Source organism: Ipomoea nil, unplaced genomic scaffold (assembly GCF_001879475.1).
Source record: "Ipomoea nil cultivar Tokyo-kokei standard unplaced genomic scaffold, Asagao_1.1 scaffold3321, whole genome shotgun sequence".
NCBI lineage: Eukaryota > Viridiplantae > Streptophyta > Magnoliopsida > Solanales > Convolvulaceae > Ipomoea > Ipomoea nil.
The window spans coordinates 1250063-1273816 of NW_017619749.1; the positions used below are offsets into that span (position 1 = coordinate 1250063).

Consider the following 23754-nt stretch of genomic DNA (forward strand, 5'->3'; position numbering starts at 1 on the left):
ATTAAGATGAGAAAAGGGGGGATAGAATAAAAGGAAAGAAATTGATAAATATTAGAACGAAAAGGAAAAGAAAAATAGAGTTAGAGTAGTAGATTATGAGCTGAGCTCATAAGCTTTATTGGACAGAAACGTTGAAATGTTTCAAGTTCAGGATCCTTAGGCCTTGTCAGTGTAAGCTTAGGCTTCCTCTGCACTGATCCAGCCATACCATCCTGAAAAATAGTTCAAATTTTTAAAGAAAACGTACTAGAAAAAACAATAAAACCTTTAAGCAAGTTATTTGTATTTACATGTGACATGGAACAATTCATGTGTGGCATTGACATCTGAATATGTATAAACAGAGAAATATTTAAGTATCATACCACTTGGATCAGGAGGCACTTCAAGTATGGTGTTTTACTTCAATGCAGACATTCAATTGAGATTCTGAGATATGGCTCAACCCAGTGATCGACCTGTCCTTTGCAGTTCAGGAATGGAACTTCGATGAGCTTAGGTGCAGACTCGATGTCACTATCTTCTATGTTTTTGTCCCATCAATTTCAGGTTTTCTCTGAGTTCTCTCTATATAGACCTGAAAAGTGAAAAATGCATATTATGGCAACCAAGATGATTCTTGTGCTCCACTGACATGTGTATGTGCATAGAAGGCACTGGATATAAAACCAAAGATCATTGTGAATAATAAAGAAATACTACTCTATACAAAAAGCTATAATAAGCAGACACAATACTTACGAAAGGGGAAGGTGAACAAGCTTGGGGAAGGATATGAGGCACCACAGCACTGGTCCTGACACTGAAAGAAGCATCCAATACATTAAAAAAAATCAGAAAAGGTGCCCAGGCAGAAATGTAAGAAAATACACATTTGCAAATGGTTTTCAACCTTAAAATCTGTTTTAAACCATCCAGAGCAGTATCAGGGTTTGATCGTCCTCCAGAGCATGCAGAAGTGTCGGAACAATCTCATCAATTGCTTGCATTCAGGAAAGCAGTAATAAATTTTTCATACAGGAAAGGCACAAACAAAATTGCTTCCTTCAATACATATGATGCTTCGTATCATACAAAATAACTTCAATACGTTGTGAATTTAGTAAGCGTTTCAAGATAATCTTTGACGAGACAAATGTTTCATGTTTCATGTTTTTGAGGCATAATCCTAAATGTTCAGAAAGATCAAAGGGGGGGCAAATGGAAATGGTGCATACTTTGGAATATGGATGAAGGTTGGCCATCCTGGATCATCAATCTTCACTCCAACTTCTCCATGATAGCCTGCAGTTTCAGAAGAAATCAAACATTCATTTTTTCTGCATAATCTATGCAAAGTACACTTCACCATAACAAGGATAAGGCGCGAGAAAAATCCTTCTTCTTGCGATTACTCTCACCTTCTAACTTGTTTCTTATAGCTCCCCAGTGAGAACGAATTCATCTAAGATTAGATATACCTTCATAGGAAAACAATGCAGCATACACAAGGTAAATACACTAGAAGTAAAAGAAAATACAGAGATTCACAATGAGAAAGACTGACAAACCATACCTTGTGATAGTTAAAAACCAAATCTAACTTGCAGACCAAATATAACTTGCAGACATTACCAAAGAAGTGATCCAGTATCTCCACAAACAAGTGGATGCACTCCAAAGCCAACTCGTTGTCCGTCATATCAACACAGATCAAGAAAAATAGCCCAGCATATAGCCTGTAGATTAATATATTATCTTCTGTGCTCGGAACTGACAAGGAAAACATCAACTACAAGCCATTACAATCCCGCAGGACCAAAGAATTCACTATCATACTCTATAAAAGTGTCTTCAAAACGACACCCTCGGGGATTAACAGTATGGTTTACCATCTCCTTCTTGGATTAGTTAGTAGAACTGTGGAAGAGAACTAGCAGGTGAGAAACAATTAACTATTTCCTTCACATTCCGCTCTTCACCACAATCAACAGAGCACAGATCTTATCATTGCATGAAAAGTTTTATATGAGGCAATAGAACGATTTGTGCAAAAAAAAAAGTTCTAACACTCTCAGCTCCACAAAGTTGGTGAATTTGGGGTCTCGATTCAAGACCAAACGATGAACCTCCAGAACCAGATCCAATGTTAAAATTCAGCATTAATGACACAAATGTATCGAGATATCATAGCAAGAACATGTTTTCGACTTTGTGCTTCTCGGATTCCATGAGGGGGGTGTAATACTTGGCCAAATGAGTCTATCCTTGCCAGTTTTTAAGCAGAATGAATCAAATCTGCCCATTTCAAGCCCAAACCAAACCATCAACCAATTCGCCAGAAAAATGAATCGAGAGAACACCCAAATGGCAATGCTTGAAATTACCATTTTGATAGAACCACTGGATCCAAGACACAAGACTGGGTTGATTCAGTCTGGCATTTAGCGAAAAAGAGAAGCTTTTCTGTTTTGCCCGCCGTCTGGAACAGTATATTATTTTGAAGTATTTCCTTCCTACTTTTTAAAAAAAAATACAACCACCTAGTATTTTTATTTTTAATGAGAGAAACTAAGTTACTAGAAGTGTTCTAGAAGCACTGCTCACACTTTTGCCAGCATGTTTAATCACTCCTTTCAAAGCAGTCAAAATAGCATCACGAATTCCAACATCTGAATACTGCTGCCCATATGACCACAATATTAGATTTTGAAGGTTAAAACCAAAGAAAAGAGAAGAAAAAAAAACATAAGATGAAGTATGCCACCTGTAAAGTGGCAAAGCAGATAAAAGATCACCAACACCAAAGGATCAATCCTAGATGTGAGTGCACTATGTTTACCAAGGGCAAGAGCAGCACTTGATCGAACAGTCCTGCAAGCAACTTGCATAGCATGAGCTAGGAATATACATCGTAGTACCGAACCTAACAAAATAAATGAGTCTAAAAAAGAACCCAAAAACCATAAGAATTAAAAGCTAACCTTGTATTATCCTGCAAACACTTATCAAATGTTGTTTGAAGCTGGGGAAGAAAAGGTAGGGCCAACCCACCCTTCCGTAAACTCTCAAAACTAAATCAGTGAATACCAAGATCCATAGAGAGAAGAGACGAAGCCTCCAGCAAGGATGCAACTGATATTTTCAATAGCCGTTGGTCGACATAGCCACTGCAAAGAAAACAAGAGACTTTAGTAAAGAAAACGTACTAGAAAAACAATAAAACTTTTAAGCAAGTTATTTGTATTTACATGTGACATGGAACAATTCACGTGTGGCATTGACATCTGACTTGTACTAGATTCAAACATCCTCATCATTTCTGCCATTGAAATAAATGGGGCTGCTCGTTCTCGAACATAAATCTGAAATGGAGATTTTCACCATGTATTAGATTCAGAAATTAATGTCCACAAATGAAATGCAAGACATAAAAATGCATACTAACCTTTCTGCTTATCCTCGGATCATAGCTTCATCTCCATCCTCATCATCATCTGCCATTTCTATATCAGACTCATCGTCGTCATCATCACTTTGAAATCCATCCATCTCAACTTCATATTTAGCTTCCTCTGCCTTTGCAGCTTCTGAAGATTGAGAAGGTAGAAAATGATATCAAACATTAAGAGAATATACCATCTAAAGTGCAAATGAAACAAATAGAAAAACCAGTATGGGAAGAACATAGGAAAAAAAAAATTAAAATAGTTACTTACCAGCAAGTTGCTCGTTGTGCATACAAGGAGGTCAAGAATGGCCATAAAAATGCCCTCTAAGGTTGTGCTGCTTGCATTTGATCAGCAGGAAGACTGAGCAATGATGTCAAGCCCAAGCAGCAAACCTTCTTCTCATGCTCCCTGCAATACCAACATGGTAAGAATTAGAAACCCATCACTTTCCTTAGCTTTGTTTTTCTTATGCCTTTTACATCTCTCCACAAGAACTACAAGACCAACATATTGCTACCTTTTAGAATTAGCCCGAGCTTCACTTTTTTTAGTTTGTTGTAGCATATGGAACCAAAGATTGAAGATCTCTGTAGCAACACCAAGCAGTATGCTCAGCGTAAATGAAGGGTTATAGTAAAGAACATCAGCAATCTGTCTATAAGAAACAAATTTAGAATGATAGAGAGAAACTATGTTACTACACGTGTTCTAGAAGCACTGCTCACACTTTAGCCAGCATGTTTTATCACTCCTTTGAAAGCAATCAAAATAGCCTCACGAATTCCAAAATCTGAAGCCTGCTGCCCATATCACCACAATATAGGACTTTGAAGGTTAAAACCAAAGAAAATAGAAGAAAAAAAAAAACATAAGATGAAGTATGTCACCTGTAAAGCAGATAAAAGATCACCAACCAAAGGATCAATCCTATTTGTGAGTGCACTTAGTTTACCAAGGGCAATAGCAGCACTTGATCGAACAGTCCTGCAAACAACATACATAACATTAGCTAGGAATATACATACATCGTAGTACCGAACATAACAGAATAAACGAGTCTCAAAAAGAACTGTAATATCCTGCTAACACTTAACAAATGTTGTTTGAAGTTGGGGAAGAAAAGGCTTTATGGCCAACCCACCCATCCATATTATGATGCTCAAAGTTGAGAGAATTGAACTTTTAACTTGCCATGGGAATCTGTCCCCTATTTATACGAATCAATGGCGTACACCAAATAACAATTCATGAACAAGCAATCTAGAATGGCGTTACACTGGTGACCCAAAGGTTCAGACAAGTAGAGGACTGTTTGATAGTTGACACACTAATAAAGAGAATAGTTCACTACATACCATAAATAGGAAACGTAATGACTACGTATAGCTTATGTTGTTGGTTGCAATCCTTTTAATAGTCTCATAGTCAGAACTTGCAATGTGTAGAACTATAGTAACAGCTCATACCCTGTGATTGGAATGACAAACTCCTTTAATGCTTGCTCACTTGTCACTTCAATTTACTCTCCAAGGCCCAAAGCTGCTTGCTTTCTTAATTATTATAAAACCATTAAATATTAAGAGATTCTTTCAATGTAAACATTAAGTTCACAAACAAAAGATAAGCAAGAATACCTGGAGGAAAATAGGAAGCACAGGTTGAAGAGCTTTCCAGAGGGAAAAACCAGGAATTAGAACTGGTCCTCCCTGCATGTTTCTATACATCACGAACCAACTCTATATATGAAGGAAGAACTTCTTCAGGAACTGAATTTATCACACTAGAAAATGCTTCCAAAGCAACCTGTAAAAGAGCATGGGAAGATAAACTAGTACATTGAAATGCATTGTATCATACAATGAATCAAAATAACTGTCACGGTAGATTAATCTGATTCACTTAGTAAAATAATCAGGGTGGATATCACATTTGGAGCCTCAACAACAAGATATAGATCACTGGTTTTGAATAAATATCCAATAAAGTATGCAGAACTTTGTCTGACTGAAGCCTGGAAGAATAAAACTTAAATAGTGTTAGCTAAAAAATGCAAAACAAAGAAAAGAAAGTCACATTATCATTATTCAAAACAATAAATCATGCCCGAATATCTCCATCTCCTTTGAGAAGCCCCGAAAGCAAAGACTTGATACCTTCCTCGTCAATTACGGTGACAACAGTTTCTGCTGCTTTCTTGGCGAGACTTTGAACCTCCAATATTTTCAAGGTGAAAGCATGACACATGCAAATTATGCAATGAAAAAAAAAACACAATTCAACTTAAGCAATGACTCAAATTTAAATGATGTGAAAGACGAAACCAAGTAATGGCATTATGGCATAAAAATTAGGTTCCTACCATATCAGTATAGCCCATTGCAGTGAGTAAAGCAGGAAGGATGGTACCAATGGGGCATCAAGACCAGGTCCAGCAACCTCTGCAAAAGATCCCAAAGCATGTGCATTGAAGGCATTGGATATAAAGCACTCTCACATGAAAGCACTCTCTATCTAAAGTTCAGAAGCAAACAGAATCATGAATAGGGGGAGGAAATGACCCCAGCAATCACAATGTCTTCTTCAATCCTATGACATGAACACTCATAAAATCGAAAGAAATTCTAGAGATTCAAAGTCTCAAACAGAAGCAGGCATAATCCTAAATGTTTAGAAAGATCAAAGGGGAGCAAATGAAAAAGGTGCATACTTTGGAACATGGATGAAGGTTGGCCATCATGGATCATCAATCTTTACTCCAACTTCTCCAATTCATTCAACCTCTCTATGATAGCCTGCAGTACCAGAAGAAATCAAACATCCATTTTTTCTGCAAAATCAATGCAAAATACATTTCACCAGAAGAAGGATAAGGCGCGAGAAAAATCCTTCTTCATGCGATTACTCTCACCTTCTTACTTGTTTCATGGAGCTCCCCAGTGAGAACGAATTCATCTAAGATTAGATATACCTTCATAGGAAAACAATGCAGCATACACAAGGTAAATGCACTAGAAGCAAAAGAAAATACAGAGATTCACAATGAGAAAGACTGACAAACCATACCTTGCGAAAGTAAAAAACCAAATCTAACTCGCAGACATTACTAAAGAAGTGATCCAGTATCTCCACAAACAAGTGGATGCACTCCAAATAAGCCAACTCGTTGTCCGTCATATCAACACAGAGCGAGAAAAATAGCCCAGCATACCGCCTGTAGATTAATAGATTATCTTGGGTTCTAGGAACTGACAAGGAAAGCATCAACTACAAGCCATTACAATCCCGCAGGACCAAAGAATTCACTCTCAAACTCTGTAGAAGTGTCTTCAAAACGACACCCTCGGGGATTAACAGTATGTTTTATCTCATCTCCTTCTTGGATTAGTTAGTAGAACTGTGGAAGAGAACTAACAGGTGAGAAACAATTAACTATTTCCTTCACATTCCGCTCTTCACCACAATCAACAGAGTCGGTATTCAATCAGAGCATCTTTGGCAGTACAGTTTAAGGAATCAATGGCCTCTTAACTATGAAAGGAATAGAACACACAGCACAGATCTTATCATTGCATGAAAAGTTTTATATGAGGCAATAGAACGATTTCTGAAAAAAAAAAAAGTTATAACACTCCCAGCTCCACAATGTTGGTGAATTTGGGGTCTCTATTCACGATCAACCGATGAACATCCAGAACCAGATCGAATGTTAAAACTCAGCCTTAATGACACAAATGTATCGAGATATCATAGCAAGAACATGTTTTCGACTTTGTGCTTCTCGGATTCCTTGAGGGGGGTGAAATACTTGGCCAAATGAGTCTATCCTTGCCAGTTTTTAAGCAGAATGAATCAAATCTGCCCATTTCAAGCCCAAACCAAACCATCAACCAATTCGCCAGAAAAATGAATCGAGAGAACACCCAAATGGCAATGCTTGAAATTACCATTTTGATAGAACCACTGGATCCAAGACACAAGACTGGGTTGATTCAGTCTGGCATTTAGCGAAAAAGAGAAGCTTTTCTGTTTTGCCCGCCGTCTGGAACAGTATATTATTTTGAAGTATTTCCTTCCTACTTTTAAAAAAAAAAAAAATACAACCACCTAGTATTTTTATTTTTAATAAGAGAAACTATGTTACTAGAAGTGTTCTAGAAGCACTGCTCACACTTTTGCCAGCATGTTTAATCACTCCTTTCAAAGCAGTCAAAATAGCATCACGAATTCCAACATCTGAATACTGCTGCCCATATGACCACAATATTAGATTTTGAAGGTTAAAACCAAAGAAAAGAGAAGAAAAAAAAACATAAGATGAAGTATGCCACCTGTAAAGCAGATAAAAGATCACCAACACCAAAGGATCAATCCTAGATGTGAGTGCACTATGTTTACCAAGGGCAAGAGCAGCACTTGATCGAACAGTCCTGCAAGCAACTTGCATAGCATGAGCTAGGAATATACATCGTAGTACCGAACCTAACAAAATAAACGAGTCTAAAAAAGAACCCAAAAACCATAAGAATTAAAAGCTAACCTTGTATTATCCTGCAAACACTTATCAAATGTTGTTTGAAGCTGGGGAAGAAAAGGCTTTAGGGCCAACCCACCCTTCCGTATTATGATGCTCAAAGTTGCGAGAATTGCACTTTTAACTTGCCATGGGAACCTGTCCCCTATTATATGAATAACAATTCATGAACAAGCAATGTAGAATGGCCTTACACTGGTTAGCCAAAAGTTCAGACAATTAGAGGACTGTTTTATAGTTGATGCACTAATAAAGGGCATAGTTCACTGCATACTATAAATAGGCAACGTAATGTCTACGTATAGCTTATTTTGTTGGTTGCAATCCTTTTAATAGTCTCTGGTCAAAACTAGCAATCTGTAGAACTATAGTAACGGATCATACCCTGTGATTGGAATGAAAAACTCCTTTAATGCTTGCTCACTTGTCACTTCAATTAACCCTCCACAGCCCAAACCTGCTTTCTCTCTTAATTCAGCAGATCCAATTATAAGACCCTGCAGATAATAAAGGAAATTCACATAACCATGCAATCAGAGCTCAACAATCTTGCACTCTTAATACTTGTTACCAATGCTTGTAATAATGCGAAACAGATTCCAAAAACGACAACAGCAATAATAAAAACAATCTTTATGTATAATTAATAAATTATACTTAGTTCCTTACATATAATAATTCTTGGAAGAATTTCTCTGCTATAATTATTAAATATTAGAAAATTTGGTATACAAATGAAGAGATTCTTTTTAGGGCAAAAAATAAATGAAGTAAGCCTAAAAAAGAATATTGACACCTATAAACTTAAATGAATCAACCAGATTTCTCATAGTATTTCAAAGAGAGAGAGAGAGAGAGAGAGAGAGAGCGGTAAGCATAAAGAACAAGCTTAAAGCATGTAATTATAATACATAGCCCGTTCAACAGGAAGGAGCACATTAAGATGCCAACTCCATAGCAAACATGTAAACCTTGTATATAACAACAAAATAAAATATTACCAGCGTTCGTGATATTAGGATAGTCATAACAACAGGAAGATCTTTGGTTCCAAGCACATCAGCCACAGAATGAATGTAAAGCCAATGATATCCTTTGTCTGACGATCCAACCAGCACAAATATTGTCATCACAAAAACCAGCATCACGGATATACAATCATTTTTAAACTAAAGAGCACACTTGAAAATTATTTTAAAACTAGAGCACATTTCAAAATGATTTTTAAACTAAAGAGTACACTTGAAAATCATTTTTAAACTAAAGAGCACACTTGAAAATTCTTTTTAAACTAAAGAGCACACTTGAAATCATATACCTATTAGTAGTACTTGAACCAAATAAAAGGAAACCTGCTGTGGTTTTAGTTTTTCAGCAAAGGACAAGGTCAAAACATTTTATCACACAGTATAGCAAAAACTAAATAACCCAAAAGGATGAAATAGGCAGGGATACCTTTGACAGAATCAACAAAGAAAACAAAAGGATCCGCCTCATCAATGGCTGATTGCATCTCTTCATCATCACAAAAATCATCATCAGATGACTCATCCACGTCATCATTGGAGCATCATTGGAGCGGAAAGCACTCGCCTGAAAACCACAAAGTTTCAGCATATAGAGATGGATGTTAATTTCACAAAGGAAATGAACAGAAAACAAGCAGGAACAAGATGCTTAGATGGGTATGATACAATGTCTCTTAATTCTGTTACCTTTGCTGCCAACTTTTGGAGCTTTAGGCTGTCAGCTTCATCTCCATCCTCGTCATCATCTGCCATTTCTCTATCAGACTCATCGTCGTCATCATCACTTCGAAATCCATCCATCTCAACCTCATCTTCAGCTTCCTCTGCCTTTGCAGCTTCTGAAGATATAGAAGGTAGAAAATGATATCAAACATTAAGAGAATAATCAGAATATACCATCTAAAGTGCAAATGAAAACAAATAGAAAAACCAGTATGGGAAAAACATAGAAAAGAAAAAAAATGGTTACTTACCAGAAAGTTGCTCCTTGTGCTTACAGGGAGGTCAAGAATGGCCTTAAAAATGCCCTCTAAGGCTGCTGCTGGCATTTGATCCCAAGCAATGATGTCAAGCCCAAGCAGCAAACCTTCTTCTCATGCTCCCTGCAATACCAACATGCCAAGAATTAGAAACCAATCACTTTTCTTAGCTTTGTTTTTCTTATGCCTTTTAAATCTCTCCACAAGAACTACAAGACCAACATATTGCTACATTTTTAGAATTAGCCCGAGCTCCACTTTTTTTGGTTTGTTGTAGCATATGGAACCAAAGATTGAAGATCTCTGTAGCAACACCAAGCGTTTGCAGTATGCTCGGCGTAAATGAAGGGTTATAATAAAGAGCATCAGCAATCTGTCGATAAGAAAAAAATTTAGAAGCTATTTCACAGGAAAAGAAGGCCACAAACAGAGTTTTTTTTTTTGAATGATAGAGAGAAACTATGTTACTAAAAGTGTTCTAGAAGCACCGCTCACACTTTTGGCAGCATGTTTGATCACTCCTTTCAAAGCAGTCAAAATAGCCTCACGAATTCCAAAACTGCTGCCCATATCACCACAACATTAGATTTTGAAGGTTAAAACCAAAGAAAGAGGGGGGGGAAAACAAACATAAGATGAAGTACTTCACCTGTAAAGCAGATAGAAGATCACCAACCAAAGGATCAATCCTAGTTGTGAGTGCACTTAGTTTACCAAGGGCAAGAGCAGCACTTGATCGAACAGTCCTGCAAACAACTTGCATAGCATGGGCTAGGAATATACATGCATCGTAGTACTGAACATAACAGAATAAACGAGTCTCCAAAAGAACTGAAAAACCATAAGTATTAAAATCTAACCATGTAATATCCTGCAAACACTTAACAAATGTTGTTTGAAGCTGGGGAAGAAAAGGATTTAGGGCCAACCCACCCTTCCATATTATGATGCTCAAAGTTGAGAGAATTGCACTTTGAACTTGCCCAAGCAATCTAGAATGGCCTTACACTGGTGACCCAAAGGTTCAGACAAGTAGAGGACTGTTTGATAGTTGACACACTAATAAAGGGCATAGTTCACTGCATACATAAATAGGCAACGTAATGATTACGTATAGCATTTTGTTGGTTGCAATCCTCTTAATAGTCTCATAGTCAAAACTAGCAATGTGTAGAACTATAGTAACAGCTCATACCCTGTGATTGGAATGACAAACTCCTTTAATGCTTGCTCACTTGTCACTTCAATTAACTCTCCAAGGCCCAAAGCTGCTTGCTCTCTTAATTCAGCAGATCCACTTATAAGACCCTACAGATAATAAAGGAAATTCACATAACCATGCAATCAAAGCTCAACAATCTTGCAATCCTAATACTTGTTACCAATGCTTGTAACAATGCGAAACTGATTCCAAAAACGACAACAGCAATAATAGAAACAATCTTGATGTATGATTAATAGATTATACTTAGTTTCTTACATATAATAATTCTCGGAAGGATTTCTGCACTATAATTATTAAATATTAGAAACTGACGAGATTTTTTCAATGTAAACTTTTTTAAGTTCATAAACAAAAGATAAGCAGGAATACCTAGAGGAAAATAGGAAGCACAGGTTGAAGAGCTTTCCGGAGGCAAAAACCAGGTATTAGAACTGGTCCTCTATATTTGTATACATCACGAACCAACTTTATATACGAAGGAAGAACTTCTTTAGGAGCTGAACTTATCACACTAGACAATGCTTCCCAAGCAACCTGTAAAAGAGCACGGAAAGATAAACTAGTACATTGAAGTGCATTGTATAAATGTCATGCAATGAATCAAAATAATACCGTCACGGTGACTGAATCTGAATCACTTAGTAAAATAATCAGGGTTTAGAGCCCCATCAACAAGATATAGATCACTGGTTTTGAATAAATATCCAGTTAAGTATGCAGAACTTTGTCTGATTGAAGCCTGGAAGAAAAATTAAATAGTGTTAGCAAAAAAATGGAATACAAAGAAAAGAAAGCCACATTATCATTATGCAAAACAATAAACCATGCCTGAATATCTCCAACTCCTTTAAGAAGCCCCTACAGCAAAGACTCGATACCTTCCTCGTCAATTACAGTGACAACAGTTTCTGCTGCTTTCTTGGCGAGACTTTGAACCTCCTATATTTCATAGTGAAAGCATGACACGTGCAAATTATGCAATGAAAAAAGAAAAACACAAATCAACTTAAGCAATGACTCAAATTTAAATGATGTGAAAGAGAAAACCAAGTAAATAGCATTGCGGCATATCAGTATAGCCCATTGCAGTGAGTAAAGCAGGAAGGATGGTACCAAGGGGGACATCAAGACCAGGTCCAGCAACCTCTGCTAAAGCTCCAAAGCACGTGCATTGAAGGCACTGGATATAAAACCAAAGATCATCGTGAATAATAAAGAAATACTACTATACAAAAAGCTATAAGAAACAGACACAATACTTATGAATGAGGAAGGTGGACAAGCTTGGGAAGGATATGAGGCAGCACAGCACTTCTGACACTGAAAGAAGCATCCATCCAATACATTTAAAAATCAGGAAAGGTGCCCAGGCAGAAATGTAAGAAAATACACATTTGCAAATGGTTTTCAACCCTAAACCCTAAACCCTAAACCCTATACCCTATACCCTATACCCTATACCCTATAGGGTAAACACATCAAGCTCAAATTCATTAAGGAAATCTAGGGTTTTAGAGACAACCAAATTTCGACAATCGTGGCGGTTGTAAAATTTAAAACCCAAATAACACGTACGCATTGACGGGTCGGCGAAAGCGGGGAGATCGCAGCAGTCTTTCGCAGTAGCATCATCGGCGGTGTTGGTGGAAGATGAGGTTGTGCACAGCGCCTTCCCGGCGGGATCTTGTAGGGCTCCATTTCTGCGTCTTGTCTTGCTTCTCTTGATATACGATTGCATTGAAGAAACCAAGGAGGCAAGGAGGATGATGAAATTGTGATCGGGGGAGGTATCTATATAAAAGAGTTAACAAGTGTACGTTGGGGTTTTCAAAAAAAAAAAAAAATACGGCCAAAATGTACGTTGGGGGCATGCAGCATACTCCACCGACTTAGGGGCCGTTTGGTTCACGGAATGTTAGATTACCTTAGGGAATGTTAGATTGCTAGGAATGTTAGATTACTGGGAATGTTAGATTCCCGTGTTTGGTTAAAATTGAGGTATGTAATATTATCATGTTTGGTTTAGGGTTATCTTTATATATATATATATATATATATATATATATATATATATATATATCTAATATCCTTAACATATTTTCATATATTTTAATAAATTTAATCATTAAATTAAATAAATAAGATAACGGTATCATATTAATAATAATAATAAGCTAACATAAAATATATATCTTTAAATAATTAGAATTAAAATGACAAAATTCATAAATATGCAAGGTTATCTTACATTACCTAACAAAATGAAGGGAATCACATTCCCTTCAAAATCCTATGTGGAGGGAATGTTACATTCCCTGGGAATGTTATATTCCCTCAGAGAAAATGAACCAAACATAGGAATGTAAGCTCGGGAATGTCACATTCCCTTGGTTATATAATATAACCTGAACCAAACGCCCTTTTAAAAAAAAAAAAAAAAAAAAAAATTAATTAACGAAATGGTCCCTTCACTATGCGAAATTAGCAATTTGGTCCTTGACTATTTTTTACCAATTAAGTCTCTTAATTTTAAATCTTAACCAATTTGGTCTTTCGTTTGTTTGACCGTTAGTCAACTGTTAATTTTGGACCAAATTGGTAATTCGTTATAGTCAATGGACCATTTTGGTAATTAACTTAAAGGGCGGGCAATTCGGTTCAGTTTTCTCGAACCGAACCGTACCAAACTAGTTAGATTCGGTAATATACCAAACAACCGAACGGTAATAGATTCTTGTATACCGAACGGTTCGGTAAAAACTTGAACCGAACCAAATACCGTTAGAATTTTGGATTGCTATTTTGTTATATATTAGACTTTCGATATGGACTATGTAAACACCATAACACATAATATAGAACTTTTGATAACAAATCATAAATAAATCAAATAAAACATTTACGAGAGATACCCATGAGAATATGAGCTGAACGGCAGAGCAAGCAGCAATGGACTTGGATTTACTTTTTATTTATTTATTTATTTATTTATTTATTATTATTATTATTATTATTATTATTTAAAAAAAATTCAAACGATATTCGGTTCAGTTCAATTTTTTACTGAACAATTCGGATCGATTTTTTATCGAACCGCTCGATATACAAGAATCTAATACCATTCGATTGTTCAGTATATTACCGAACCAAACTAATTCGTTCGGTTTGGTATGCTTCGGTTCGAGAAAACTAAATCGAATTGCTAACCTTAAAGTTAATTACCAAAATGGTCTCTTGACTATAGCGAAATTACCAATTTGATCCCAAATTAATTGTTGACTAACGGTCAAACAAACGAATGACCAAATTAGTTAAAATTTTTAAAGCTAAGAGACTTAATTAATTAATAAAAAATAGTCAAAGATCATACCAAATTGATAATTTCGTTATAGTCTAGGAATCATTTCAGTAATTAACTCCCAAAAAAAAAAAAAAAAAAAAAAAAAAAAAAAAAAACGACTTAAAGTTACTCTGTATTTGGTACTAGTTTTTTACGCGCATTGCGCGATTGGGATAATGCCCAATTTTTTTTTTTTTAAATAAGTACTTTAAAGTATATCAAGGTAAGATTATATTAGAATTTCCGTGCATAGATAATTGAATGTTAAATTTACGTATTTAAATAGGCAATTCTAAGTTTACAAATGCAAGATAATATAGTCAAGATTGATTATAATTGTCAATAAAATAATTGTATAGGTATGGTTGAAACCAAATACGGGGACATAAGGGAAAGTAAATTAAAATTATGACATAAAATATTAAATATATACTAATATTGAAAAGTTAACTGGTGATTGCCAAACAAGGACATTGCGAGGTAGTTTCCTACTTCAATTTGTTGTGTGATTTGAATACTCTTTTTGTCAATAAATCCCTCAAGTAGTTAATATGATTGGCTTAATTATATATATATATATTTTTTAAACTATTATTATTATTATTATTATTATTATTATTATTATTATTATTATTATTATTATTATTATTAAATATATGTATAGCTTTAGGTCATTTTACATGTTAATCTAAACAACAACTTATTTTTTCAAATATCTTTTTACCAACCGTTGATATAATTCGCTGGTCAAACCCGCTAATATAATCCGAACGCTAACTGTTAACTCCTGATTCTCAAATAAGGACATTGCGAGGTAGTTCTCACTTCAATTTGTTGTGTGATTTGAATACTCTATTTGTCAACAATCACTCAAGTAGTTAATATAATTGGCTTTATTAATTATATTTTTCTTTAAAAAACAATAGGCAATGTAGTGAATATAATCAATTGATGAATTTGAAATTTGAATGTAAATAATTTTTACTTGGAGAAATATAAAGACAATAGAACTAATAAAATTATGTCTCTTAATTAATTTATTGATAATGAATAATTTATTTTTTTTTAGTAAAGACATTGTATGGACAATGTAGCGAATATAATCAATTGATGAATTTGAATGTAAAGAATTTTTATATTGGAGAAAAATAAAGACAATATAACTAATAAATTATTTCTCTTATTTAATTTATTGATAATGAATAATTTTTTTTTTGAATAACGACATTGTAGACACATAATTCTAAATTAAAGAAATGTATATGTATTTTTTTGTTGTATCTACTAAATTATTATTTAATATAATTTAATAAGACTAAAGTAGAGTACTAATTATGCCAACTTTCATTAGGATGAGATTCGAACCTAAGACCTTTCTTATTGAAATCAATGAGTAAGTTAACGGTGAACTAACAGAAAGTAACGAAAAATATAATATTTAACGGAAAAGTTAACGGATAATCATATTCATTAAGGATAAATTAGTAAATCTTAAGGAAAAATTAAAATCTGATCAATCTGAGCCATTCATTTGATTAAAAAATTTGACCGCCATTTTTTGTACCCATTATAGGCCTAACTCTCTTGGGCTCTTATTAGTATATATATATATAAATTGATGAATTTAAATGTAGAGAATTTTTACATTGGAGAAATATAAAGACAATATAACTAATAAAATTTTTTCTCTTAACTAATTTATTGATAATGAATATTTTTTTTAATAAAGACATTGTAGGGATAATGTAGCGAATATAATCAATTGATGAATTTGAATGTAAAGAATTTTTATATTGGAGAAAATAAAGACAATAGAACTAATGAAATTATTTCTCTTATTTATTGATAATGAATAATTTTTTTTTTAAAAAAGACATTGTAGACACAAAATTCTAAATTAAAGAAATGTATATGTATTATTTTTTGTTGTAACTACTAAATTATTATATTTAATTTAATAAGAGTAAAATAGAGTACTAATTATGCCAACTTTGATTGGGATGGGGTTCGAACCTAAGACCTTTCTTATTGAAATTAATGAGTAAGTTAAGGGTGAACTAACGGAAAAGATAATATTTATCGGAAAAGTTAACGGAAAATCATATTCATTAAGGATAAATTAGGAAATTTTAAGGAAAAATTAAAATCTGATCAATCTGAGTCACTCATTTAATTAATTAATGTTACCGCCATTTTTTCTACCCATTATAGGCCTAACTCTCTTGGGCTAATAGTAGATGTCGTATATCCTTACTTTGGTTTTTTTTTTTTTTTTTTTTTTTTTTTTTTTTAGGATTACTTACTTTGTTTTATAATCTAGTTTTCAAACACCCCATCAATATTTCATCAATTATTGTTTTTCATAGAAAACAAAAAAGAAAAAAATTTGGATAAAAGAATAAATCATAAATGTAATAAGTAAATTTATTTTATTTAAAAGAAATGTATAACTATCCTATCATAATTTAGTATAATTATTATAATTGAATAATTAATGTTTTTTTATGTGACAAGAAAACTACACAAATTACATGATGTTATATACAATGTAAATTATGTAAATCGCAGGAAGAATACTTATCCGTTAGGAGTCCATATAGATGTAGTATGTATGTGGTATGTAAATAATTTAAATCATCTTTGTTTCACTAAAGCATATACATATTTATACTGATTCCTAAACACCATCAACTGGTTTCATAATTCTTTGCAGAGCACAAATATATATTATGTCCTTGTTCATTAAAAACTCCGATCCTTTTTATTTTTTATTTTTTATCTCCAAGTTATATAAGGTAACTAGTAATTCACCGCACGATGCACGGGAAAAAATTATGTTATTATAAATATAAATTAAAAAATAGAAAAAATACAAATATTTTAAATTGTTTAATATAATAATATTTTTGAGCTTCCATTGGTCAAGTATTTATTATTTGTATAGACAAAATTACAATTAAAATTAAAATTAAAATTTTGTATGGTTAATATAATCTCTAATTATGTACATATTCAAATAAACTTATAAGAGAATTTACATAATTACATTGATTTATTCTTAATTGTATTTCATCTATATTATAATTTTCACAATACGAATAATAACTAAGATAATTACATTTAGAAAGTAAATTTCAAATTTTGTAGGAGTAAATTTAAACTCTAATTGAACACATTTTTTATATGATTATATGATATATTCTTTATGCACATGTGATTCTATAAGCCCAAGAATTATGTACTGGAAACGTGTTCACCGAGAATGGTGAACACAAGGCCAAACGACGTCGTTTTTAGACAAAAAAAAAAATCACGGATGTGGAGTTAACGGCGCGCGTTGATCAAATTATGAATTTTCTGTTATGAGATTATGAATGTTATGAAAATTCATAATCTCATAACAGAAAATTCATAATCGCATAAAAGAAAATTCATAATCGCATAACAGAAAATTCATAACCTCATAACTGAAAATTCATAATCTCATAACTGAAAATTCATAATCTCATAACTGAAAATTCATAATCTCATGGTTCCAAAGTGAATGTGTAGGCATGGTTCCAAAGTGAATGTGCAGGCATGGATTCATAATTTATGAATGTCCGTGATTTCGGACGGGAATGTGTAGGCATGGTTCCAAAGTGAATGTGCAGGCATGAATTCATAATTTATGAATGTCCGAAATTATTATTCACCTCAAATTAAAGTGAAACCGCAAAATGTGAAAATGAAGAAGAAAAGTCACACAATTAATTAAGAAAAAAAAAAAGATAACGGTGTACTAACACCGTTGGAACCGTGTTCACCATGAATGGTGAACACGGTTCCATGGCATAACGCTCCAGGGGAGATGCGTGGAGCTATATAAATTTCAAGATGTGTGCGTTTGAGGTTGTTTAGTCCAGCCGTCTCAGTCATATCAATTGCTTTATTAGAGACATTTGAGAGCCCAAAAGAATGTAACAAATTAGCCAAGACCAAGTGTAAAATCTGAAGAGCACTAGTTGTTCCTAGGCATATTCTTCTACCAGTACCAAATGGAATCAACTCGAAATCCCGTCCCAAAACATCAATCTCCTTATTGCAATTGATAAATCTCTCAGGTTTGAATTCAAGAGGGCTAGACCAAACTTGTGGATCTCGTTGAAGTTTCCACACATTGAAGAATAGCCAAGTGTCTTTTGGAACATGAAAATCAGACATAATGGTGCAATCTTTGACAATAGCTCGAAGATACATCAAAGAACAAATTGCACTTTTGGTCCTGTGAGTATTAGGGTACTGACAATTTGAGTACGTGACTTTCAAAACTCCCAATTTAAACCTTTAACTATGCAATTATTGGTAGATTTGGTCCTCCGGCCAAAATTGCCGGCCAATTTTGACCAGAAAAATATAAATTGGTTCAAATTATTTTTTGACGAGGATAAAATTGTCATTTCACTCCCTTCTTCTTCATTCTCCCTTTCTTCTTCGTTCTTCTTCTTCTTCGCTCACCGGTTCTATCTCCCTTGTTGTTGGGGGTAGTGAATCTACAAAAGCGTGCAAGGAGCTTTGTAGATGCTGCAGGTGTGGTTCATCTAAACACTCATCTATAACAAGAATAATTGGTGCGGACACTCTAGTATTTGAGACTGGGAAAAAACCAGGTATTTTATTCTCAGTTTGGACATAATCAACTAACGGTGATGACAGTTCTGGCAGATTGCGAAGCTCCTCCTTGCTAGAAGCCAAATACCGACCTTCACTTGCATTCAGATTACGACAAATTACACACTGCCACTGACCAGAACCAGGTAAAATATTGCAATAAAGGTTGGCATAGGCCCCACAATTATGACAGCGAATGGGATCACGCTGAATTATTTGAGGACCTAAGGATACCTCCCTGCCTGGGGAAACTAATGCACCAAACCCTAAACTCAGAACATTTGCTAGTTTCTTCTGTTTCAATACCTGAATAAGAAGAGATAATCATATAAGAAAGAAAACATAAAGTAACAAGATTCATATCCAGCACATTTACTAGGGAAAAAAAATTACTCCATATTATATATAAAGTAGATAAGCATTCACTAAACTGCAATTTTTTAGAATGATTAATTGCCTAGAGAGAAATACACAATTTTCATTAAATTAAACAAGAGGTGGCTGGAGATGTTCGAAAAGGCACAGCAGCAGGTTGAAGTGGTGGGGAGAACATGGGAGGTCCAGGTGGAGTGCTCAGGTGAGGAACAGGGCTTCCAGTTCTAATCCCATTGGCTGGTGAAGGTAGATTAGGGGTCTTAATAGATGGAGAAGGAACCTGGTTAGGTTGTACTATTGGTGGAGGAACCGGTGAGCGAAGAAGAAGAAGAACGAAGAGAAAGGGAGAATGAAGAAGAAGGGGGTGAAATGACAATTTTACCCTCGTCAAAAAATAATTTGAACTAATTTATGTTTTTTCCGGCCAAAATTGGCCGGAGGACCAAATCTGTCAATAATTGCATAGTTAAAGGTTTAAATTAGAAGTTTTGAAAGTCACGTACTCAAATTGTCAGTACCCTAATACTCACAGGACTAAAAGTGCAATTTGTTCTACATCAAATGATCAATGTCTGATTCACTCACCTTCCTTTCCTTGCCAACTACCATATCTAATTCCTCTTGAGCCCTCTTCAATACATGGGGATGGTTCATTATCAAAGACAAAGTCCATGTTAGCATGACCATGGGCGTATCTGCTCCTCCAGCAATCAAAACCTTGATATACATACAAAAGTTGAATGAACCATCCCCATGGTTGATAAAAAATTGTGTATTTGATATATATTCAGGAATAAAATAATTTGATAAATCAAGAAGACATATATATATATATATATATATATATATATATATATATATATATATATATATATATATATATACCATGCAAGTAGATTTGACCACGGTGTCAGCACTGCAACCATTTAGATCAATCTCTTCAATTCGTGACAGCATAGCATCCATGAAATCTTCTTCTTCGTCGCCACCCATAGCCGCCTCTTTCTTGAAGCGATGCTCTTGTAACCATTCTTCACCAAGAGAATCCATTTCTTTAGCAACTTCTTTCATGACTTTCTCATACCCCCCGATATCTAACCATCCCAAGAAAGGCAAGGCATCCGCCAGCACAAAAGTCCCAAAACATTTAACAAAATCTCTAATTACCCTTTGGCAACGTCGCCCCTCTTCTTCTTCACCAACTGCCAATGTGCCAAAGCATCCTTTTCCGACCACCATTCTAAGGAGCACGTTGAATGTTAAGTCTCTGAACCACTTCTTCATTTCCACCGGAACACGGCCGGAGGGATCGGAGTTTTTCTTTTCCGTCCAAAGCTTATAGAGATCCTTTACAGAGGTCTCGATCTCGGACACTCTTATGTGCTTCAGCTGCTCTAGCCGTCGGTTGGAGAGTAGTTATGAGGAAATAAGTTTGCGAATCCCAAGCCAATAAGGACCATAGGGAGCCAAAACAAGCATAGTGTCGTTGTAGCCCAAGTGTTTTGCGGCTCGAAACTTTGGGCGAGAAGATATGTGAACGTCGTGGGTAGTGGAGAGTTCTTTTGCCAATTTCCAGTCGCTAACCACCAACACTCTCTGCACGCCCATCCGGATAGTGAAAGCCGGCCCATACTTGTAATTCTCCTAAGGCTATGTGAGGAAGTTTAGAGCCGCTTCTGAAAAGGTGAAGGTGGCCGAGAATAGGCCACGCTCCACCGGCTTCCGGCGGTGATTTTTGCTTCCGCCGTGGCTTGCTACTGTTTGCAAGATAATGAAAAACTACATAAAAAGCAATAGCTATACATATAACGATAATTGAAGTGTTAAGGTTTTGGAGAAGAAGTTGCATGTTTCTGGCCTGGTGTGAATAATAAGAAGCATGGGTAAGTTAATTGATTTGTGGTTATATTATATACAACAAGTTTCTCTAAAGTAAATTAGTACAATAATTTAATTTGTATTATTAGTACGCACAGTTCTGCCATGTGCTTTAATTAATTTGTCGTCGTATATATTTCCATCAAAATTTTGCGTGCTGATCTACCATTGAAAATGTGTGGCTGCTAGCATTCATGCAGATCAGAGCGACTCGATCTGTGTGGCTGCTAGCGACTCTGTATAGTGAGTAGTACGCATATTGTCGCATATTGAAATTTAAATCTCCTGTCTCGAAAAGGTAACTAAGTGAGTGAAATATAATTAATATATTTTAAAGTTACATATTCAATTCTTGCCTCTGCCACACACGTGATTTTTCTAGTACAATTAACTTTTTTTTTTCTTCTTTTTATTTGTTTTGACTACAGGGACATATATAAACCCACATTATATTAAACGCACATTAAGGTAATGTTATAATAATAATAATAATAATAATATTATTATTATTAGTAATGGTTAAACCAAGTATTAAATTAGTTTGTTATGAATAATGCATGGATGCAGTAGGTGGGTTATGCATGGTATCACTACATAGATTGTGGCCTTAATTGTAGCTTTACATGGAGCATTACTCCTAGTCTTTAGCTTTATTAGTGGTTATCTTTTAGTATAAATAGGTTACTATTGTTCATTCATTAATCATCAATTCAAAGAGTTATTTTTCCTCTCTCTCTCTCTCTCTCTTCTCAATATATAAATATAATATATAAATATATTATATTTAATATATATTATAGATATATTATATTATATTTAATATATATTATATTAAATATATTATATTTAATATATCTAACAGTTACAGATTCAATTATTGCTTCCGCCATTGATGATTTCAGTAGAAAAATATGGGTTTATTTTCTGAAGCAAAAGTCTGAAGCATGTGATATTTTCAAACAATTTAAGGCTTTTGTTGAAAAGCAGAGTGGTTATGAAATTAAAATCTTGAGAACTGATAGAGGTACAGAATATATTGCCTGTGATGATTTTCTGAAGAAGAAGGGTATTCAACATCAGATGACAGCTAGATACATTCCACAACAAAACGGAGTGGCTGAGAGGAAGAATAGATCTATCGTGGATATGGTGAGGTGCATGTTGAAATCCAAGAATCTGCCTAAACCTTTTTGGGCAGAAGCTGTTGCTTGTGCTGTCTATGTGTTGAATAGGTGTCCAACTAAGAGTGTCTGTGATATGACACCTGAGGAAGTTTGGAGTGGGAAGAAACCCTCTATAAGAAATCTTAAGGTTTTTGGATGTTTGGCATATGCACATGTGCCAGATCCATTGAGAAAGAAATTGGATGATAAAGGTGAGAAGTGCATATTCATTGGTTATAGTGACGCTTCAAAGGCTTATAAACTCTACAATCCTGAAACTAAAAAGGTTGTTATAAGTCGTGATGTCACTTTTGATGAATATGGTGCCTGGGATTGGTTAGCTAAAGATGAAAGTTCAGTTGTTATTCCTGTTGTTGAAAATATTGTTGAAGAGCAACCGATTCCAGATAATGTCCAGTCTCCTTCACAGCCAGAGTCGTCAGTTCGACGATCACAACGCGAGCGCCACTTACCAGCTCGCTTGCAGGATTATGTTTTGGGTCAATATAATGATATGTCGGATGAAGATATTGTTCAATTTGCTCTTTTTGCAGATTGTGACCCTTTATCCTTTGAGGAGGCTGGTACAAAAACTCATTGGCTTAAGGCGATGAGTGAAGAGATACGTGTCATTGAAAAGAATGGTACCCGGGAATTAACAGAATTACCTCCTGAAAAGAAGTCAATTGGAGTCAAGTGGCTTCACAGAACGAAATACAAGTCAGTATATCCAACTTGAAGACGAAGACATTTTTTAAATTGAAGAAGGAAATTGGGATGACCAATATATCCAACTTGGTTTAAAGGAGGCAATGTTATAATAATAATAATAATATTATTATTATTAGTAATGGTTAAACCAAGTATTAAATTAGTTTGTTATGAATAATGCATGGATGCAGTAGGTGGGTTATGCATGGTATCACTACATAGATTGTGGCCTTAATTGTAGCTTTACATGGAGCATTACTCCTAGTCTTTAGCTTTATTAGTGGTTATCTTTTAGTATAAATAGGTTACTATTGTTCATTCATTAATCATCAATTCAAAGAGTTATTTTTCCTCTCTCTCTCTCTTCTCAATATATAAATATAATATATAAATATATTATATTTAATATATATTATAGATATATTATATTATATTTAATATA

General features: G+C 34.5%; 1 protein-coding gene and 4 long non-coding RNA genes across 5 annotated transcripts in view; 1 reads left to right on the forward strand and 4 right to left on the reverse strand.

Moving 5' to 3' along the window:
* LOC109169959 (eIF-2-alpha kinase activator GCN1-like) overlaps nucleotides 1-12964 on the reverse strand; it is a 64347-nt gene extending 51383 nt beyond the window's left edge. The window contains exons 1-17 of the mRNA XM_019318875.1: nucleotides 12771-12964; nucleotides 12243-12375; nucleotides 12074-12134; nucleotides 11808-11934; nucleotides 11565-11729; nucleotides 11166-11278; nucleotides 10831-11049; nucleotides 10620-10716; nucleotides 10466-10529; nucleotides 10203-10343; nucleotides 9965-10093; nucleotides 9678-9829; nucleotides 9418-9555; nucleotides 8964-9061; nucleotides 8347-8459; nucleotides 7969-8100; nucleotides 4319-4415 (exon numbers count right to left, since the gene is read on the reverse strand). Of these exons, the coding sequence (XP_019174420.1) occupies nucleotides 4319-4415; nucleotides 7969-8100; nucleotides 8347-8459; nucleotides 8964-9061; nucleotides 9418-9475 (498 nt within the window). The 5' untranslated portion in view covers nucleotides 9476-9555; nucleotides 9678-9829; nucleotides 9965-10093; ... (8 more) ...; nucleotides 12243-12375; nucleotides 12771-12964. The remainder of the gene's footprint in view (nucleotides 1-4318; nucleotides 4416-7968; nucleotides 8101-8346; nucleotides 8460-8963; nucleotides 9062-9417; nucleotides 9556-9677; nucleotides 9830-9964; nucleotides 10094-10202; nucleotides 10344-10465; nucleotides 10530-10619; nucleotides 10717-10830; nucleotides 11050-11165; nucleotides 11279-11564; nucleotides 11730-11807; nucleotides 11935-12073; nucleotides 12135-12242; nucleotides 12376-12770) is intronic.
* The window catches only part of LOC109169971, a 60974-nt gene that overhangs the window by 32344 nt on the left and 4876 nt on the right, over nucleotides 1-23754 (forward strand). The gene's annotated exons all lie outside the window — the stretch shown is intronic.
* LOC109169975 lies at nucleotides 23-1681 on the reverse strand. The gene is made up of 7 exons (XR_002052319.1): nucleotides 1556-1681; nucleotides 1401-1460; nucleotides 1218-1284; nucleotides 893-982; nucleotides 742-802; nucleotides 366-577; nucleotides 23-212 (listed from the first exon to the last, which is right to left on the reverse strand). It is a non-coding gene; the product is annotated as an uncharacterized LOC109169975 (long non-coding RNA).
* On the reverse strand, nucleotides 2584-4064 carry LOC109169970. The gene is made up of 7 exons (XR_002052313.1): nucleotides 3949-4064; nucleotides 3699-3839; nucleotides 3428-3569; nucleotides 3231-3344; nucleotides 2964-3149; nucleotides 2747-2853; nucleotides 2584-2658 (listed from the first exon to the last, which is right to left on the reverse strand). It is a non-coding gene; the product is annotated as an uncharacterized LOC109169970 (long non-coding RNA).
* Nucleotides 4899-6157, reverse strand: LOC109169973. The gene is made up of 5 exons (XR_002052317.1): nucleotides 6139-6157; nucleotides 5791-5869; nucleotides 5585-5642; nucleotides 5066-5442; nucleotides 4899-4981 (listed from the first exon to the last, which is right to left on the reverse strand). It is a non-coding gene; the product is annotated as an uncharacterized LOC109169973 (long non-coding RNA).